Below are 18,753 nucleotides of genomic sequence, written 5' to 3'. Positions count from 1 at the left end.
AACACTTATTACAAGGACGTTAATATAAAGAGTTACCAGAAGTTGCCTTCAAAGAATATATTATACAACTGATGTCACAGATTGAGTCATATTCGTTATGATTAGTAAACTAATCTTCATGTAAAACCAGTGGAATGTCCCTTTAGTTCAGTTATGCAATCACCTAGAAGTAGTTTATATTCATTGCACTATGGTTGTTATAGTGTGCGGTGCTGCGAATGCCAAGTACATATTTTAATAATATAAAAAAGGAAGTTCCCACCTTCATGGTGAATTTTCAGAGTAATTGGGTTCACTGACAAACATTTCAATATTTCATATAAACCTGTTCTTAGTTCTCTTCCTCAGGCTAACAGCTTTAAAAAGTACTTCCTTTCTGACTTTTTCCAGTTATGTCTTCTTGATAACTCACATATTATTATATTGTTTTCAATGTGCTGTAGCTTGAGGGGATTTTAGGACGCAGGCAGGACCAGTAACAGGAAAAACTCAATGTTCCAGAGCACCTGATTGACTTAGCCATGTGTGCGGCTGAAACGCCTGCCTCTCCCAGCCTCCTTTTAAGTTCGTTTTTAGAGCAAATTGTCAGTAATCTACCTGAGCCATGGCGGTCCCTCAGGAATAGGCAGGTACAGTTCGCCATGACAGCTTGGCCTAATTCAGGCAGCACATGTAGATGAGCGAAATCCAGCAGGAACATGGGACGCCCCCAATTTAAAGTCACCGGTGCCACCACCACTTCCTTACCCAGATTTTCTCCTTATGGCGCCCCGATAAGCGATTATTGTAAATCCCCATGAAAAATATGCACCAGTAATTCCCCTTTGAGTGTCTGTATTTTTGGATCACAATGGGCTGCTACCTAGTGACGGATGTGCTGGAGGAAGAAAGACTATCCCAGCCCACCTACATCATGCTGCTGTTAGAATGTGAAGTTTGCAGACAATAGACTGCTTTTATGAGGATAAATCCCCCTGTTTCATCCCTGCTGTGTTCATGTGGGTCTGCTACTGGACAGCCACCTCTAGAAAAGAAAGCAATCCACCTAAACTGACTCATGCCTGCACAAGCTCTTTGGCCTTGCATCCTCCTGGACCCCGTTAAATAAGTCACTGCTCTTCTTGAAAGCAATACCTGTGTGAGTATGTCTACAACCAGAGTGTCTTCAGCAGCTTCGGGCAGATGGAGGTGTGATATTGTACAAACACATGCTCGGCGCTGCTCCATCGTGTTATTGAAACAACCATGCCGCGTCCCACAGGCATGTTTGCAGAGCTGAGGAAGACACAAAGTGACACTCTTCAGCCCTCTGATCATTACAAGATCTACCTCAGTGCCAGCGGAGGTTATGTTGATCTTGAGCACACCGTACGACAACCACCAACTGAGGCAGCCTGACGAGAGGGGATTTAACAGATTCCTCACTGTCTCAACTCCACATTGTTTACAAATGTCACTGGGTAAGATTCTTAGGAAAAAGTGATGCCATGTGCGTCTGCTTGTTTGCTTTACCAGGGGCCACAGAGGCACAGGAAGGAGCGCAGCAGTGCCTCGGGGGACGGCGGCAGCGACGCACATCAAACTCCCCACGACCGTTCTAACCAGGGAGGTACAAGCTCCGAGAGCCAGGGGGGCGGCGGGGAGCGCCGGGTACAGGCCCCCGCTGTTAGCCGTCACACATGAATCATACGACGACTATGTAAGTCCAATCCTCTTTTGCACACACTGAAAAGTATGGCTGATAATAATTTCACATGAACTGTGTGTAAATCAGACTTGGTTTAATCCCCTTGCATGTGATCTGAATGGGTGTTGCCTCACACGGAGAGGTAGGGCATTCAGGGACAGGCGTTTGAGAAATTAGGGCAAGCAGGAAGTCACTACAAAATCTTTTTATTTAATTAACTTCAATTCTTAAGGCATACCAGACTTTTTATAATGATTCAGGGTCTGCTAGGAAGCCCTTGGTTTCCATTCATCTCGGGCTAATCTTAAAATCCAGTTGATTGACTTAAAAGTTGCCATCACATTGAACATCACATTGTCTTTGTCTTTTGTCAGTAGGTTGGGGTAAATATTGAGTCTGATGCAGTTGCATGCAGGGATCCTTCTCTTCCCCTTTTCACAAACTTTCCCGAACTCACGTCTCAGGAAAAACAAAATAATCGGATTTATGTTGCTGTGCAGATTTGCAGATAAATATCACACCAAACTAAAAAATGAGAAACTGTTAATTTAGCTAAGTGCTCAAACACTTTTATTTCCTTCTACTCAAAGGTGAAATTAGATCAGATTCGAGCTTTTCAAGGAAAAAAACATGCACGCACTTCAATTAGGTGTTTTGTCCCTTGAGCTTGCTCATCACCATTTAAAAGCATTTTTAACATGGTGATTTCAGTGTTTATTGCTTTTTCCTTTTATTTTGATTTTCAAAAACACACTGTATGTTGATGTGAATGTCGCCTCACAAGTTGACCCGGAAAATTCTTATTAGATTTGTGGAGTAAACAAGTGTAATCTTTCAGCGCTCTTGGCCTGTCCTCAAGGCAAACCAGGTTGTTACATGACAGTCTGAAATCCAAGCGTTAGGAGTTGGTTGACATCCTGATGATACTGAATTCAGGACAGGTGATAAAAACCTGCTCTGCAAAATTGTGAATTTGCTGGCCCGTGCATTAAAAATGTAACTGAACCAGATGTCAGAGCCTTTAAATTAGCGCCTGCTTGCAGCGAGTAGATTCTCATTCCATCCATCCTGGGAAAAGTAGCAACTGCAGTTAAATTGTGTTTTGTAGTTAATTAAAACACACACAGTGGGATCCTGTAAAGAAAACAAACAAATATACCACAGAAGAAAAAGAGACACTATGATTCACCTTGAGGAAGACTGTTATTTCAATCCTACCTTTGTATTTATGAACTTTATTTGATCATAAAGCCTAATTACTCTACAACTCTCTGGTTATTAAGTCAAGTTAATGAACTATACTGCAGACTGAGGTCTGTATTAACGGTGATAAACAGTCACAAACTCGTCTCCCTCATGTCTTTTTCCCCACTGTGCTGCATTATTAAAAAACTATAAGGCTGTTTATCCCCGGCATTCATATGCTTTCTTGGTGATCGGATCACAAGCGCACACCTCTAGGTACTTCATTTCACACCTGGCATTACATCAATGTGACAAACGTACGCAATGTTTCTTTATACAAGGAAAGACATAACTTAATGTAGAACATGCATTACATGTATTCTATAACCACATTTACAAGACGGCCCAAATAATTAAGAATTTGTCATGGACAGCATTTCACAAAGTTTATAAAGTTTTTCTGAACTCATCATCTCACAAAACTGAGCGATTTTGTAAGGGAGTCTGGGGAGTTTCTCTCCCTCTTCATCTACTTGCTGTTGCTGACTGTGTGGTTGCTGTGGCTGCTTTGACCTATATGTATATTTGCGTATATTTGCCGTCTGCTTTAGTGCAAAAGTGTTAAAAATTCTTATAAATTGTTGTTATGAACTTTCAGATAAAAGTTATCCTGGCCATTCAAATTAATACAAAACACAAGAATGTTACGCACCATTTACTTTACTTCACTTACTGTCTCTGCATTATTAATCGCTGCACCATTAACATGCAAAAAGAAAAAGTGCAGATACTGTAGAGCCTTGACCAGTGGTCTTTGTTCACATCAGTTAGTTCATGCTGTCCTGGGATCGGTGTCAAAAAACAAAGTGCTCGTGAAACGTCTGCTCGTGCTCAGATCTTGGAAATTTCTCAAGGTCATTTTGAAAAGACGACACAAGGTGAGCTCTAAGTTTCATCCAAACGAGAGAAAAAAAAGGCAACCCTTTTTTACGCGTCTATTTCCTCAGAGCCTTCCTGCTAAGCAAAGCCCCCATGTGTGCTGGCAATTGAAGATTGGGCTGTCTGCATGGGGAAATGCACAAGCGCAGTCTCATTACCAAACCAAATTGAGTTCTGATGTAGAGCCTGTGTATTTCTGAGGAGTAAAAAGCGAGGCATTTCTTCTCTTTGTAATTGGAGGTTGGGAAGAAGGGTGGTGGGAGACTAGGGGATTATGGAAAGATGAGTTTGTCCTGAACATTTTCTTCCCTCATATCTCACTTAGCTATTCTTTTTTTTTCCACGACATTACACAATTTTCTCTGAGCATGTTTCCGGAGTGTAGCGAGACCTCTTTATACAAAGGTCCGGGTTCTGTTTGTTTTTTCAATCACTGCGTATACAAGGTGCCGCACAGCATGTTGTTATTCCGCTACAAGAATCCTGCACTGTACAATCTAGTGAAACACAGTAATAAATCAACAGCAGCAGATGCCTCTTTGTTGCTACATCCTGTATTTGTCTTTGGTGAAATACGCGCTGTGGTGTGCACGGGTATCATGTAGACAGTTGATTGATGGACTGCGTCAAACTGTCAGTCCGTCTCGTACAAGTGATACTGCGAGAATGTCCATAATTGTCTCTAATCGAGGGTGGTATCGATTTAAAAACCTCAATGGAAAGCATGAGTGAGCTGGTAGTTATCGTGTATCACTGTCTATAATTTATGAACTCAATGTTTCCTCTTTATCATTCTCCCAAAAATCTCACCTTGCTATATCCTTTACACCGGCACTCCTCTTTGATTGCTTGCTTTTGTTCCTCCCAGAATGCAGTTCTTTGTGCAATGACTCAAGTAAGTTTTTTGCCATTCAGGTGTGCTGAATGCTGCAACACTGCACCTTTCTAACACTCGCCGGGACCATAAAAAGGGCAGCCGTGACAAAAGCAGAAGTGTTTCGGTGTTTCTTTATCTTCAAAGAATTCAAGGCCAAGCTGACTGAGGATACAGCTGGTAATGTTTTATATTTGTCCCGGCGTGATCATTTAAAAAAAAAGAACAGCGACCGACCACAGGAGAGCGTAGTCTTTTCTTTTTTCGAACACTTGCAAGTGCATCAACCAATCAACAAGAAATGTTATGGCATGAAACGCATATTTGTGGTCTGTTTTTATACATGCACACAACCTAAACTTGGAACAACTTCTAAAGAATGTCACATGTGCCGTGTTTTCCCACCGCAAATCCCATCAAAACAACAAAACCAGCAATGAATTGGACCTGCTAACAAGCGCTGTCTGTGTACCCAGTCGTGTTCCTTTGTGCCACAGAGCTCCATTCTTGTCCAAAAACTATTAAAAACACATCAGTAAGTCGGACTGTTGCACTCAGCGCCATTTTCTTTATTGGGAGAAACAGGGGCACACTTTCAAGCCACTGCTTCTGTAAAAACTCTCTGGAGCACCAAATGTGTATTACTCCACCGCTCAAAGTAGTCCCCAAACAAAGCACACAGTTTACTCCTGTTTCAATAACATTTGCGAAAAACTACAATTCCGTTAAAACCACAGGAGAGGATCACAGAGTATGGAGAAACATACCCTCGTTCTCTCTTTTGTAATTTCCTGACGGTGAGAAAAACGTGGAATAATTACAGCTTCATCCTTTAAATATGACAATGCAGCATCTGCTTGACTTGACAGAATGACGAGCGAGCATGGCATTGAAGGAGAATAATTATGTGGTAAGAATCGGGTAAATTAGGTTTTATCAAAATACTGCTACAGCACACTGATCACCACTTTGTTAATAGTTAATTACTGTGCAGTTAATTAACAATAAGTAATTTATGCATGAACAAAGATGGCTTTAATTAGTCCACATCCAGGAAAAAAAAAAATCTTGCTTTAAGCTAATAATTTTAATTCTGCTTTCTACAATTATTTATCTAAATATTGGTTGTTTTATGTAAATTATCCAGGAAACGCATTTGCTCTTTTTTATCATTAAGAGCTAAAAGGTTTTGATTAATATCACTTCATACTACTGTATATATAATATTTTACTCTGAGGATTTATCAATACACTATGAATGGATTGTTCTTATCAATAAGTAATAAAGGAAACATAAAAGGATACACGACGGATTTCTCTTGGTCACAGGACTAAATTCTTGATGCAGCCACTGTTTTGTTCCTTTGGAGTTGCTTTGTCCCTCAGCCTTTTTATCCACAGTCAAACGCAGCAAGTTATTAACATCGCAGCACAATCCCATTTGCATAGGATTGCTTATTCATACCCAGCGCATACATATGTAGTCACAGTGATGCATGCATCCTGCAGTTTGCAGCCGTTGTGACGAGTGAATGGATGACAGACTTTTGTTTTCTCCTCAATTTGGGGTGAAGTTCTCCTTAAACAGTCGCTGTGTTTCTGCTGTGGAGCAGGTCATCATGTTACAGGGAGTCCTCCGGAGACTGCAGTGATTAATGGACTCTGTCATGCTGTCAGCGTCATAAAACTAATACAGTGACAGTGGCCATTATTGTTCCTCTTAAAGGATTGCAACGATTCGGAAGTGAAGTGGAGGGAGCGCTTCACCGCGGAGGGAGTTTGGGAGGTTTCAGTCTGAATTCATTGAGGTGTGACCTCTATGGAATCAAATATTTGATTGCAAATATTGAAATCAACATCATTGCGTCGGCTTCATCATGTGGTTTGGTTCAGTTTTGTAACAGATTCTTTGCATGTTGTCATACAGTATTTCTTCAATACGACTTTTACATGGATGCTGCATTTAATCAGAATATAACCTCTGACATGCACTGTTATATCTTGAGACATGTAATGAACTCATTCATTCATTTGCTCTGCCTGATCATAAAAATTTCAAGATGGACCCACATCGTGTTCTGGGAACAATATTTGTGTTTCTGGTTTGGACAACTTGTTGTTTCGAGCCTTTTCGACCATCGCGGCATTCAACAATCCTTAAATGTTCAACAAAAAAGTATGAACAGGCCATAGACCAGTTCTGTTTTGCTACCTCCATGTTTCTGTCCCTCCCAGAAGCAGCATTTGGTATTGGCCCCATGTGAGACAATTAGCACAGAGAGAATATTTAGTTTACATGATTATCAGGTGCTAATATTTTTCCTATTGAACAGATTATCAAAGGTTTAAACAACCCATCTAGATCTGACTGAATGTTCATTCAAATTGCGCCAGATCAGATCAGTCTCTTCCGACGGAGGTGGTTACATAAGGCAGTGTTATTCTGATGGGCTATTGTTCTGAATATTAGTGGAATATTAGGGTCCATGTAAACACAGCTAATGACATTCAGGCTTTCAGTTTTGAGGAAAGACTGCAGCAGAAGTGCCACAAAAATCATCTGCTGTAAGTCTGTAGGATATCTCTGCACCAGTGAGCTTTCAGCGTCGTTTCAGATAAAACGATAAGCCCCGTAGTGATCAGTAATCCTTAAAAGATCAACTGATCATTCGGCCAATTTACCAAATAAAATATAAACCCGGTGCATTAAGTGTTCTTTTACTTATTTATAAAGACCATTTGATCATTTAAAAACATACAAAGCACATTTTATCCTCATGTTTCCTATGTTGTGGTAAATTATGATGCAATACCCTGAAACAGCTTTAGGTACATTTGGAACAGGCAACCATAATTAAAAATGCTGGCAGTTAAATGTGCAATATTTAATTCTTTTAGTTGAAAACATTAGAAAATGTACTAAAATATCAACAGAATGCAGAGATAACAGTTTTGACATGATTACTTCTACTCTATGTATTGTTTTGCAGGTGTATCCACTGGAGTTAGCATGCTAACCAGCTAGCCCCAGCCCATCCCCATCCAAAGCTCACCTGCTAGCAGTGTAAACACCAACGCGTTCACAGTCCAGACTGCTGGCTGCACCTCTAACTGAGCTAATTAGTTAATGACACCCACAGTTAGCAGGTACAGTTAGCAGCAGTTGGTGGTTACTCTCGTCATACGCTGCCGAGGTTGAATTAGACAGGTGGCCAATTCTTACATATTCTTTAATGATGGGTTAGCTTTTATCACACTATTTTAAAACTATTTGCCATTTTCATTACATAAAGAAGCCACGCAATCAGCAATGATGCTCCCATCTTTACTATGATAAAGTGCTTAGATAAGAGGCAGATCTGAAAGATGTCTGTTTTCCAGTGATACGTTGCTCGGTACATTGCTCGGTCAGCAACCAGCCATTGTTCTCTGTGTAAAATTGCAAAAAAAGTTGTTTTACAGCTGGACCAGAGAACAGTTCTTTCCACTATCGAGCTCTTACAGTACAGTATGCACAGTACAGTATGTGATCTAATGGGGCACTGCCTTTATTTAAAGTCTGAACAGGCATATCACTTAGAGTCGTTGCAGGTCTTTAGCTGTGTGCAGTCACTTTGAGTTCAATGTGAAATATGAGATTATTAAATGCACCGCAGAAACTTCCTCTTCTTCCACCACTGCGCTCTTACAGTGTGTGACGTGATGTGTGGCAACACTCTTCAGACGGTGTGTTTTTGTTGCATTTATATTTAATGGTTCACCACATAAAAGAGAGCTCTTACTTCAGCCTGATTCTTGTGCATCAGAAAATGAAAGCTACCTTACTGCGATATGTTATTAGGTGTAGTGCTGAGGTATACTTGAGTAGATTAAGTTGCTGATTAAGTGCAAAATTACCACTAATAAGCATGCATTTGTGACTTTTAAACAAGCAGTGAGGAATGAAGCTCCATAATCCCCCCAGAAAGAGCAGCAGGGGGACATTTCACAGCGGAAGTTCCTCTATGTGAAAAGTGCAGAGGGAGAGCAGAGGGAGATTAAAAGATGTGATTGATGGCGTTTTGTATAGAGTGGGAACACGGCCTCAGTTTAATGTTAAAGATCAAATCCCAGGATCAAATCTTATCTTTTAATGTCAGGGCTGATGATGGAAGAGTGGAATCTGAGAGTGATACAGGGATCTGTCCCCGACAGCAGACCATGAATTGTACAAATTGTGGGTAAAAATTGAAAGGCATAGCTCGGTTTTTTAAACCTGAGCCCTGCAACCATACCGAGGCAGTGCGGGAAATGCCATAATGTGATTAAACACAGAGCTTTGGGAGGCTTTGAAGAAAAAAAGTCTAATCTATCTACTGTGGAAAAAGCAAAAGGACACCCTTTTGAAATGGGGGAAAAAATTCTCCCCATATCATCTATTTCATGAACATAAAAGATGCGTGAGATTCGCGAGGTTCTGTGTATTTCTGGAAGGAGAGCAGTTTCTCAGGCCACCGTTATGCACATCTGCTGTAATTGCTTTATGACAATAGGTTCAGATACACTGCTGAGTTTACATTTGTTAGATTAATTATGGAAATTCTCCATGCAGAACCCTGCTGTTTATTAAAACAGATGTATGACACACACTGCCTCTCGATTATTCAATAGAAGAGAAACTCAGGTAGAATGCATAATGGCCTGAGACGTATCATCAGGGACCGAGACCGAGGGAAGAAGCAGACAGATGCAGTTACATTTAATGCTAAACTCTACAAGCAGAACTGAGAAATACTACTCTGATTTGTTAGCCTCGGCTTAGCCAGCATGATGAACATGCTGTTTAATGTCACTATTCTTAAAACCATCTCATCGTAATTATTTCATGTGAAAATCTAATTTCACCGTGACAGTCTGAGTAAATATATTAAAAAGTAGACTCATACTTTGAGTGTATAAGCGACAACAAAAGGTGCATGCTGATTGAATTTGCACAGGTAGAAAGCAGTGAAGAGCAGCATCTATTCACTGAGACAAAAGGCTGCAAATCTCATTTTCCTCTCCATTCTGCAGCGTGGAGAGGCATTCACGGGCAGCTCCCTATGAAGATCAGTCACTGTCAGGGGACATACAGGTTGTCAATTGATAATGAAGCACAGTGCTAAGGGCCTTTAGGTTCCTCGCTGTCCTAATTACACCGAGCGAGGACTCTCCACCCTTGTGTTAACATTTGATTTATTTCCTCTGCCTTGTTGGAAAGGACCAGTGTTAATTGTTTTCGTAGATGAGTGTCAAACCAGAAGAATAAAGCCTCGTTAATTAGGGGCCGGACTATTTACATGTAGCGGCTTGTCGCATCTCAGTGCAGTCCATGTTGAGGGTCAAACTATCAGTGAGGTCAGCGGAGAGATAAGTCAGAGTGTGATGAAGATTTTGTTCTGTTTTCTTTCAGCTCACACTTAATTAAAAGGCCTGATTAGACACTACATTTGTTGCATTGTTTCTCCCAAACAATGCTCAGCTGTATTGTCCTTGTTAGACTTTAACAAATGAGTAAAATATAATAATTGTCATACAAATGCTGTTATCTAGAACTGTACATGTATATACATGGGCTGTGCTTTGTTGTCTTTATTAAGACTAAAAAACAAAGATATCAGATGCAAGAGTCCAAAAAAAACTCAGTTGGTTTCTTCAAAGACTTCTCCTAAATAATGATATTATGCTAATTTTCAGGTTCATAATTTTGTTTTGGGTTTTCATGCTTTAGTGCTCAATAAACACATCAGTTTTCTCATACTGTCCAGTCCTGCAGCTCTGTATTCCCCCTCTGTCTGAAACGCTCTGTTTTAGCTCCTGTCTCTTTAAGGCCCCTCCTCCTGAATACCCAGTCTGCTCTGATTGGTCAGCTCACACATGCCTGAGCCAGCACCGCTAACAACAACAGAGCAGCTGCGCCAAATCAATTCCTGCGTGCCAAATTAGCCGTGAGGCATAAATTACGCAAATGTGTAACATGTGAGGAAGTGTAATGTCACAAAGTCACAGAATTAAAGGTGGGACTACTGACGAGGCATTTCAGGAGTTTTCTGTGGGAGAGAGGAGAGACTCACGTTTTGACTCAACCCCGACAAATGCTGCTAAGTGAGGTGTGTATAAAATGCTAAATTAACCTTCACTTACATTACAATTTTTACCAAAAGGTCAGTCTCGTTCAGATTTACTTGGATGTAACGGCTTTTAGGTTTTGAAATAAATCTCAACAGTCTGACCCAAAGCTTCAGTATTTCTTTAGAAATATATTTTTAAAAGCAACATTTTCTAGATGAGGCAGCATAAACTGGATAACTGCTGTGTTAGAAAGTGTAAACAGCAGCATGACACTGAGATGCCTTTATCAAAACCTTCCTCATGGTGAGCTCAGTATCTTTCCAGCAAACCAACAGCTACACAGGCTGTGATGTGCTCAAATAAAGTCACCGTCCCTATCACTTATTTACTTTGTGTGTCTAATGCACTAAAAACAACACTGACTTTTCCTTTTATGTCTGAAGGCAGCAGTTCAGCGGTAAAAATAACCTTTTTAATACTGTTAAGAAGTGTGACGTAACTGCAGGTTTATTTTTATAACACATTTGACTGAAATTAATCCACTACTTGCTTTACATTTATGGTCCAGCGTGGAGCGATTTTTTCATATGGGATTGCAAAACGAAACAGTCAATTACCGAGATATGCGGGTCTCTGACTCTGCCTTTTGTGGGGAGAGACTCATGCAAGAAATAGAGAAGTATTGGATCCCCTGAACAACTTAATCCCTGACATAATCCCTAACTTTAATTTAGTGAAATTCATGTTCATACAAATAAAGCCACACAGGAACCAGAGCTGTTTGAATCAGCATTACCAGACAGGAGAGGGAGAGTGTGTACAAGTGCCTTAAATATAATATCTTTTGTGTTGCTGCACTTGATGTCCTTCACACCGACGATGTGTCTGCCTTTGTGTCACAAAGCATTATCGCAAGCAGCCACACCTAAAGCAGGATGATATTACCTTATTGTTACAGGCAGACGTGGAGCTGTTGAGAGCACGTCTGGCATAAACCAGCTTCACTGAGGCTTTCAGCGCATTTCAATTCTAAACATATTCGACGTCTAAAAGCAACTGAACACTTGCATGTACGTTGGTAGTTTGATTAGAAAAAGCGAGCTTTGAAAGGATTAGAGGAGATTAGAGTACGATGAAAAAGAAACATAGGCACTTTCAACTTCGCTAAATCTTTAAATGAGCGAGATCCAACAATTACAAGAGCAGATAATAGCTGAGGTTACACTTCGGCCTTGCTCCAGTAAAGGTGTTATTCAGGTTAAGCTGTTTACATGAACCTTTGGTCTGCTAAGACTGATTATCCCAGCTGTCATGAATAAACCATTTAACAGATAATTATGTACTATCTTCTCAGTCCTCACAGGGGTGTAGGTTTGATTTTAAAGGTCGAGAGGACCCTATGAAGTCTGAGGCTTTTGGTGTTTCCTGCATTTACATGCATTTATAGCAAACTAGTGTTGTGCTTTCCATAATAATAGTAGCAGTATGAAAATTAGAGGTTAGAAATTAGATGTGTTTCAGAAATTGCTGCAATTGTCGCAAAAACCTTCTCCAACGTGATAAGACAGCCTGAGAGTTGCCCGACAGGCAAAACTGAGGGCGAAAAGTCTAATAAGCACTCACTTCTGCTCATTAAACTTAATTGCTTGGAGTGCACAGTCATAACTAATGAGTGTTTCAACATTTCGAACAACTCCTCCCTCTGATATGGGTTTAGTCAGCAGGACATTCAAAGGATGTTGCTGTGTTTAGAGAGAAAATAAACTGAAACTGTAAAACTGAGATGGACGAAAATAGGATTTTGAAAAGTGAGGGGGACATGTCCACCCTCACCCCAGCGAAAATTACACCCTTGAGTGCACTAGCAATGAAAGGATGAAAAGGTGCAGTAACCCACTCAGTGTCTAGTACATGGGGAAGAACCTTTGATCCTAAATTGATGATGTTAAGCGAACATTGGATGGTTTATGCAAAGGACAAAAGTGTAAAGTGGAAGGAGTGAGATGTGTGTTTACATGCCACAGTAACCAATTTAATATTAATGTTTTTTGATCTAATAAGCTTCTTAGTCAGCCCCTCAGTGGTTTCTTCTTCTAACCGAGTTATAATGTTTACTTGAATTGTTCCAATACCATGTTACTCCTCCGTAGATGTAAACAGTCGCTAACGGGATTTACAGACCGGGAGGGAAAAACAGTCTGAGGCTCAACACAGAAATTTGCAAAAACGATCAGAAAATAAATTTAAAACTGCATGTCGACAACATATTTTCATTACTCAATGGCATTATGATGCATATTGTGATATGCAGATGTCTTTCAAGGTTCAAGGTTCATTTTATTTGTCATGCTACAACACAGGGTTGTACAGCGAAATGGTAATTGCAGGGCTGGGCAATATATACGATACATAGCGTTATCGGGATATGAGAATATATATCGTCTTAGATTTTGGATAGCGTTATGTCATGTTATGGCATATGGTTGTCTTTTCCTGGTTTTAAAGGCTGTCATTTTCTGAACTTACCAAACTGTTCCACTTGTTCCAATACTTATACTTATCCCCACTACTGATGGTTATTGTTCAGAAATCTTATTGTGGTAATTTGTTGTGAAAGTACCAATAGTCATCCCTACAATATTGCTGCCATATTGATATCGGCGGAGGGCCTATTCGGTCAAAATATTGTGGTGTTTGATTTTGTAGCCCAATCATAACATTTATCAAATGCTTTTGAGAAGATTTCAAAATGTTGTATATCCTGATATGACCTAAAAATATTGTGATATTATTTTGAGGCCACACTGCCCAGCCCTGGCTAATTGTAGTCTCTCTATGTTACGCATGGAAAGCTGTTTTGGGTGTTGGGGATGAGTTCAGCGTACTCACAGTCTGCGGAAAGACGCTGCTTTGTAGTCTGGTTGCACGGCAGTGGATACTCCTGTATGTGTTGTCAGAAGGCAGAAGGATGAAGAACCGTGCTGGGGTTGGAGTCGTCTTTTAGTGTTGTTTGGGCTCTGTGCAGAAAAGTGGCAATTCCAGAGTCTGTTGGTGCCCAAGGCAAAAATTCAACCAGCATTCATCAACATTATGTTATAAATAATCAGACATCTTTTTTTTTTTTTTGCAATTTCCATTGTTCACATTAGTAGAATTTTTTAAATAAAAATAACAGGGAAAAAAATGAAAAATTCCAACTTGAATTAAAAACGAAGCAACTTCAACATTGGCAGATTGTAAATAACTTATTATGAGGCAAGCGATTTCATTTATTCAGTTTATTTCCCAGGGACGGTGCATAATAATGAACATTACTGTAAATTGTTCATTCGTAGTCTCTGGCAAGGTGTAAAGTTGGCAACCTAAACATGGTCATTGTCAAATGTGCTAATATGCGTGGCCATCGGGGGGCCCTGTTCATCCAGTTTCTTTGGGGGGGGCCACAAACATTTGCCTGTTTTTCCTATTCTGATGGTGCAGACACCTCGCTTCACTGCTATCACAGAATGATCTTCCATCTGTGTTATGTGTGTGCTATGTGTGAAAAATGAGTAATATGAATTTGTGTGTTACCTGCTCTACAGCTTCACAGAAGGGGCTCTTCTATTCAATAATGTGGTTACAAAAGCATCTATAAAACTGTACATGAATTTAGGAAGTCTTTACCGTGCAGCATGCTTCAATTTTTATTATTATTGATCATGACTTTACTCGTACTAAATGAGTTTTAATGCCTGTTTCTCCAGTAGCTATCAATAGTAAAGATCCATATTGCAGTTTAAGACTCAGATGGTGTCCATAGGCTCCCCTACTGAGACATCTCCCCCTGTAAACCTTAATCAATAATCTCTGTTGGACATTAATTTTTCCTGTTTCCTCTCCTGATATGGACACAAATACATGGACCTTGCCTGTGGAACTGAGTATTGATTGTTTATACATTAATCTCTCAGCAGTCAGATTGGGTAGAGATAATGAGACAAGTAGAGGTTAATGCTTATTGCATGTTTCCTCGCAGGGCTACGATGACGGGTATGGTGGTGAATATGATGATGAGAGTTACGAAGCCTATGAGGATAACTACAGCAATCAATCAAAGAGGTGATGTTTACACACACACGCACACACACACAGACACACACACACGCTGCATATACAACAAAGCGTTTCAGTCAACATTTTTTTTCAGTCACCATCTGTCTACTGTTACAATACAACCGGTGAAAGATCCACTGTGACCAGCTGTCTCACTGCATCTCACTGCTGTACAGTACATTTCAGCATTACATATGTTTATTAATAATAAGTTAGGACCTTCACTTTTTGTTTGCTCGCAACATTTTGCCTGAACCATGAATTAGCACCTTGTGTATTTGTAATAAGCCTGGTGATGTTTATATTTTTCTTATTGTCAACAATTCCCATGAAAAGTGTATCTAAAGCCTGAAGTATCATGTTTCTTTTTGACATAGATGTTCCTTTTTGTAAATGCAACAGAAGTGAGCAACGTGGGCACTAGGGGTGTAAATCCCAAGTTTCATCATGATACGATATTCTCTCGATTCTTTGTTTACTTCATGAATATCGTAATTCTCTGTGCCATACAAATTTCATTGTTGTACAATGTAAAGCGATTAAAATAACACCAGTGAGCAACGTGGGCGCATCTAGGTAATCCCACATATCCCCGTCTTCCTGCTTTAAATACTCTCAGGAGCACCAAATGTGTATTAATCCGCACCTTAAAATAATCCCCACTATTTACTCCTGTTTGAGTAACGTTTGCCAAAAACTACAGTGCCCAGCTGTTTTAGAAAATCACTGAGCCTTTTTGTAGTCAAGAAATATATATTTGTTTAACAATCAGTGTCTTGAGTGGGAACCAATGGGCTCTGGGCTGAGTGATCAGTACACTATGTCAGTGTGTGGTCAGAAAGTCATCAGAAAGACGGACGAACACATTGTTGGTTTTGTTCTATATTTTTTGACTAACGTTTCCACTCTGTCTGATTTAGCATTTCAGAATATTATGAATATGGACACGGACCCAGTGATGAATCCTACAACAACTATGGTAAGAACAGCTTATATTGTGCTTAGCAGAAAGGTTTTTTGTGAACTGGTTATCATTAATTTAAACCCTTCTCTCTCTTCTTGCTCGCACTGTGAATTGTTTAATGTAGCAAAAGTGAAGTTGTCATTATCACACTATTAGCGTATCAAGTATTTAATTATATGATAAGTTGGTTTACGTTAAAATGATTTGGCCATTTGATGTCTGATAGATCATTTAAGTCATTTGTCAAGCAGAAATGCCAAATGTTTCTCTGGTTCTGGCTTCTCAATGTTAAGGATTCGTTGATTTTCTCAGTTTTTACGGATTGGAAATGCAAAATCTTTGCGTTTGGGACTGTTGGTCAAACAAACAAGCAAAATGTTGAGATGTATAGGCTTTAGGAAATTGTGATTAGAAAAAAAAATTGATTTTTCACTATTATTATATCAAACAATGGTGGATTATTCAAAAAACAAAATAATTCGTAGTTCTAGCTCTACGCAATACTTAGGTAAGTCACATCCGGTGGCATCAGTATGGTTTCTATTTCTATTGCAACATCAGTGTACAGTCACAACTCCTCCCCTGACATGTTTCCCATCCTTGTGCCTGACATCAAGCCAGTAGTATTTCGCATCAGCAATCTGCTTCTGTTGTTAAAGATAATTAGTCACATCTGTGGACACAGTGCAGGATCCTAAAAACAAACTTTTCAGGAAACATCCTTGGACCTTATTTGAATTAATTCCTGAGAACAAAAAAACAAGTCTTGGCCACACAATCCTGTCTGCTGCTTCGCTGATATTTAAAAGATGTTTCACAGCAGAGAAACAAAGGAAAAAGCCTCGCGGTTTCAGCCCACTTCTAATCATCCTCACCCAGGGAGCCGCTCCTGCATGCATCACCCCTCCTACCTTTCTGGCTACGAGCTGCTTTTGCCTGGAACAGTAAATGTGCCAGTGGAAGCTCAGGGGGCTAACCGATGCCCGTTGTAAAGGTGGAGTGTTTTGCCTTTTGGATAAGTGCCGTCGTTGGCTCATTCCAGGAGAGCTGCACAAAATGCTGCGTGTATCTCCGCAACACCAACTGTTTAGAAAGTTGCTTTGTCTTTTCACATTTTCTACAAGGTTGCATGAGCAAAAGAGTCTTTGCATTCTCTCAAACCAACTTCAATTCAAGCAAAAATGTCGAAATCACCAAAAAGTGGAGTTACAAGGTTGTCACATAACAGCGGGCAGCGACAAGCCAGTTGCCACAGCGGGTTTGCAGCCTCATTCATTTTCAGCACGATGAATTGTGCACTGGGGTGTTGAGGTCGGACCAAACCAAAACCAAGGGGCCAATGATTTGATTTTCTGCTCCATAAACACTTTCTTATTTGGAAGCAGAGCAATGTGGCATGCAGCAGCAGCGGTGGGCATCTCTATGTGATTTGGCCCCATAAGGAAGGAGCTGCTGACAGTCAGCGTTGGGCCAACAGAGGGCAGAGAGCTTATGAAATTAATTTTCCGTGGAGAAAAGCCTCCATAGTACCTGGGATGGGATTTGCTTGCTTGAATATTCTTGTCTTTGGTTAAATGGATCGTAAGAGAACGGTATAGGACACCATTGTGACACGAACCTTGTGTTTTAACTGTTTTGTTTTCTGCAGAGGAGGAGTGGCCGACTTCACGTCCCAGCCTCAAAGCCCCAGTTTTACGGCTGACAAGAGGGGGCTACAGAAAACATCCCTATGGTAGATACTGAAGGTGCTCCAGATATGTGACCTCCAATTTCAAACTATTTATATATTTTTTAAACTCCTCATAAAAAATGTTGTAACATTTGCTTTGTTTTTTTTTTTTGTCCGTCTCCTTCAGAAATTGAAATAAAGAATAACCCCATAAAGCACATTAATCCACAAACTTCAACATTTTAGCAGTACTCAGATTTTACTCAAAGCCTTTGTTTTGAAAATGTAGAGCGGTAATGAAAAGAGACTCTCATCCAGGCTCATCCATGTACAGGAAGGTTGTTATTAAAATTGGCTGTTTATAAATGCCCTTCATTTCACCTCGATATCCCCGAAAAACTGTAGTTATTTTTATTATCATTAAACTGCAGATTTTTTTCTTGAGTTACATCTAAGATTTTGATAAATGAGTTTCCATGTATTGCCTTCAATCAGGGGTTAGCAGTATTATATTTTTGCCTTTCGCGGCGCTCTCCGTGTCAGATCTGGCGATTTTAGAGTCATCGTTTCCCCCGGCCAATCTGTGCCGTCGCAACTCACTCAAAGTACGCAGGTGACTTCACCGATCTACAGACAGCGCCGGCAACATCCTCTGTGTTTTGCTTCATTATGTGTACAGTACTCTGTGCTCTGTGGGCCGGTGTCACAGTAAACATCAGAGTTGTCAGACTAGGAGAGAAAAAAAACAAAAAACGATCTGACAAGCTTGTCAGGGCATCAGGGGACATCCCATGTCAGTTGTCTTCCACTTTGAGGCCATAAAAAAAAAAAGCCAAGCAAAAGTCTGATTTTCTCTCATTTTAGCCACTTCCACAAATACCCCAAAGGCTACTATCTTTTAGATCTAGCGTTCTAAATATTAATATATTGACAGAATACGCACCACAAGCCCGATTTAGCTCATTGTGGTGACGACAAAATTACTTTACAGGCTGGACGAGTAAACCAGCCAGAGCTGCGGAGCAAAGGTGACGCTGCACTTCACATTTAAAATAATCCTTTCTCAGCCTCCGTCACCTCCCTCCAACAGTTCACTGACAGTGGGTTCAATCTGGTGTAGGTGGATCTTTTACAGATTAATTCCTTGTACCGAAAACGTAAACCATGTGAGATTCAGACTAGCTCGTTCAAGACACATTTCTTTTACAAATTTGATAACACTTTACTAAAAGCCATCATAAATAGATGGA

At 40.2% G+C, this 18,753-nt stretch overlaps 1 protein-coding gene across 1 annotated transcript in view; it reads left to right on the top strand.

Moving 5' to 3' along the window:
- khdrbs2 (KH domain containing, RNA binding, signal transduction associated 2) overlaps nt 1–17,577 on the top strand; it is a 72,860-nt gene extending 55,283 nt beyond the window's left edge. Inside the window, exons 6-9 of the mRNA XM_073482657.1 lie at nt 1,516–1,699; nt 14,794–14,876; nt 15,791–15,849; nt 17,483–17,577. Coding sequence (XP_073338758.1) covers nt 1,516–1,699; nt 14,794–14,876; nt 15,791–15,849; nt 17,483–17,577 — 421 coding nt within the window. The remainder of the gene's footprint in view (nt 1–1,515; nt 1,700–14,793; nt 14,877–15,790; nt 15,850–17,482) is intronic.
- Nucleotides 17,578–18,753: the final 1,176 nt, after the last annotated feature.

The sequence above is a fragment of the Pagrus major genome, chromosome 15 (assembly GCF_040436345.1).
Source record: "Pagrus major chromosome 15, Pma_NU_1.0".
NCBI lineage: Eukaryota > Metazoa > Chordata > Actinopteri > Spariformes > Sparidae > Pagrus > Pagrus major.
The sequence above is the reverse complement of the archived record's forward strand: the minus strand, read 5'-3'. Positions and strand labels throughout refer to the sequence as shown.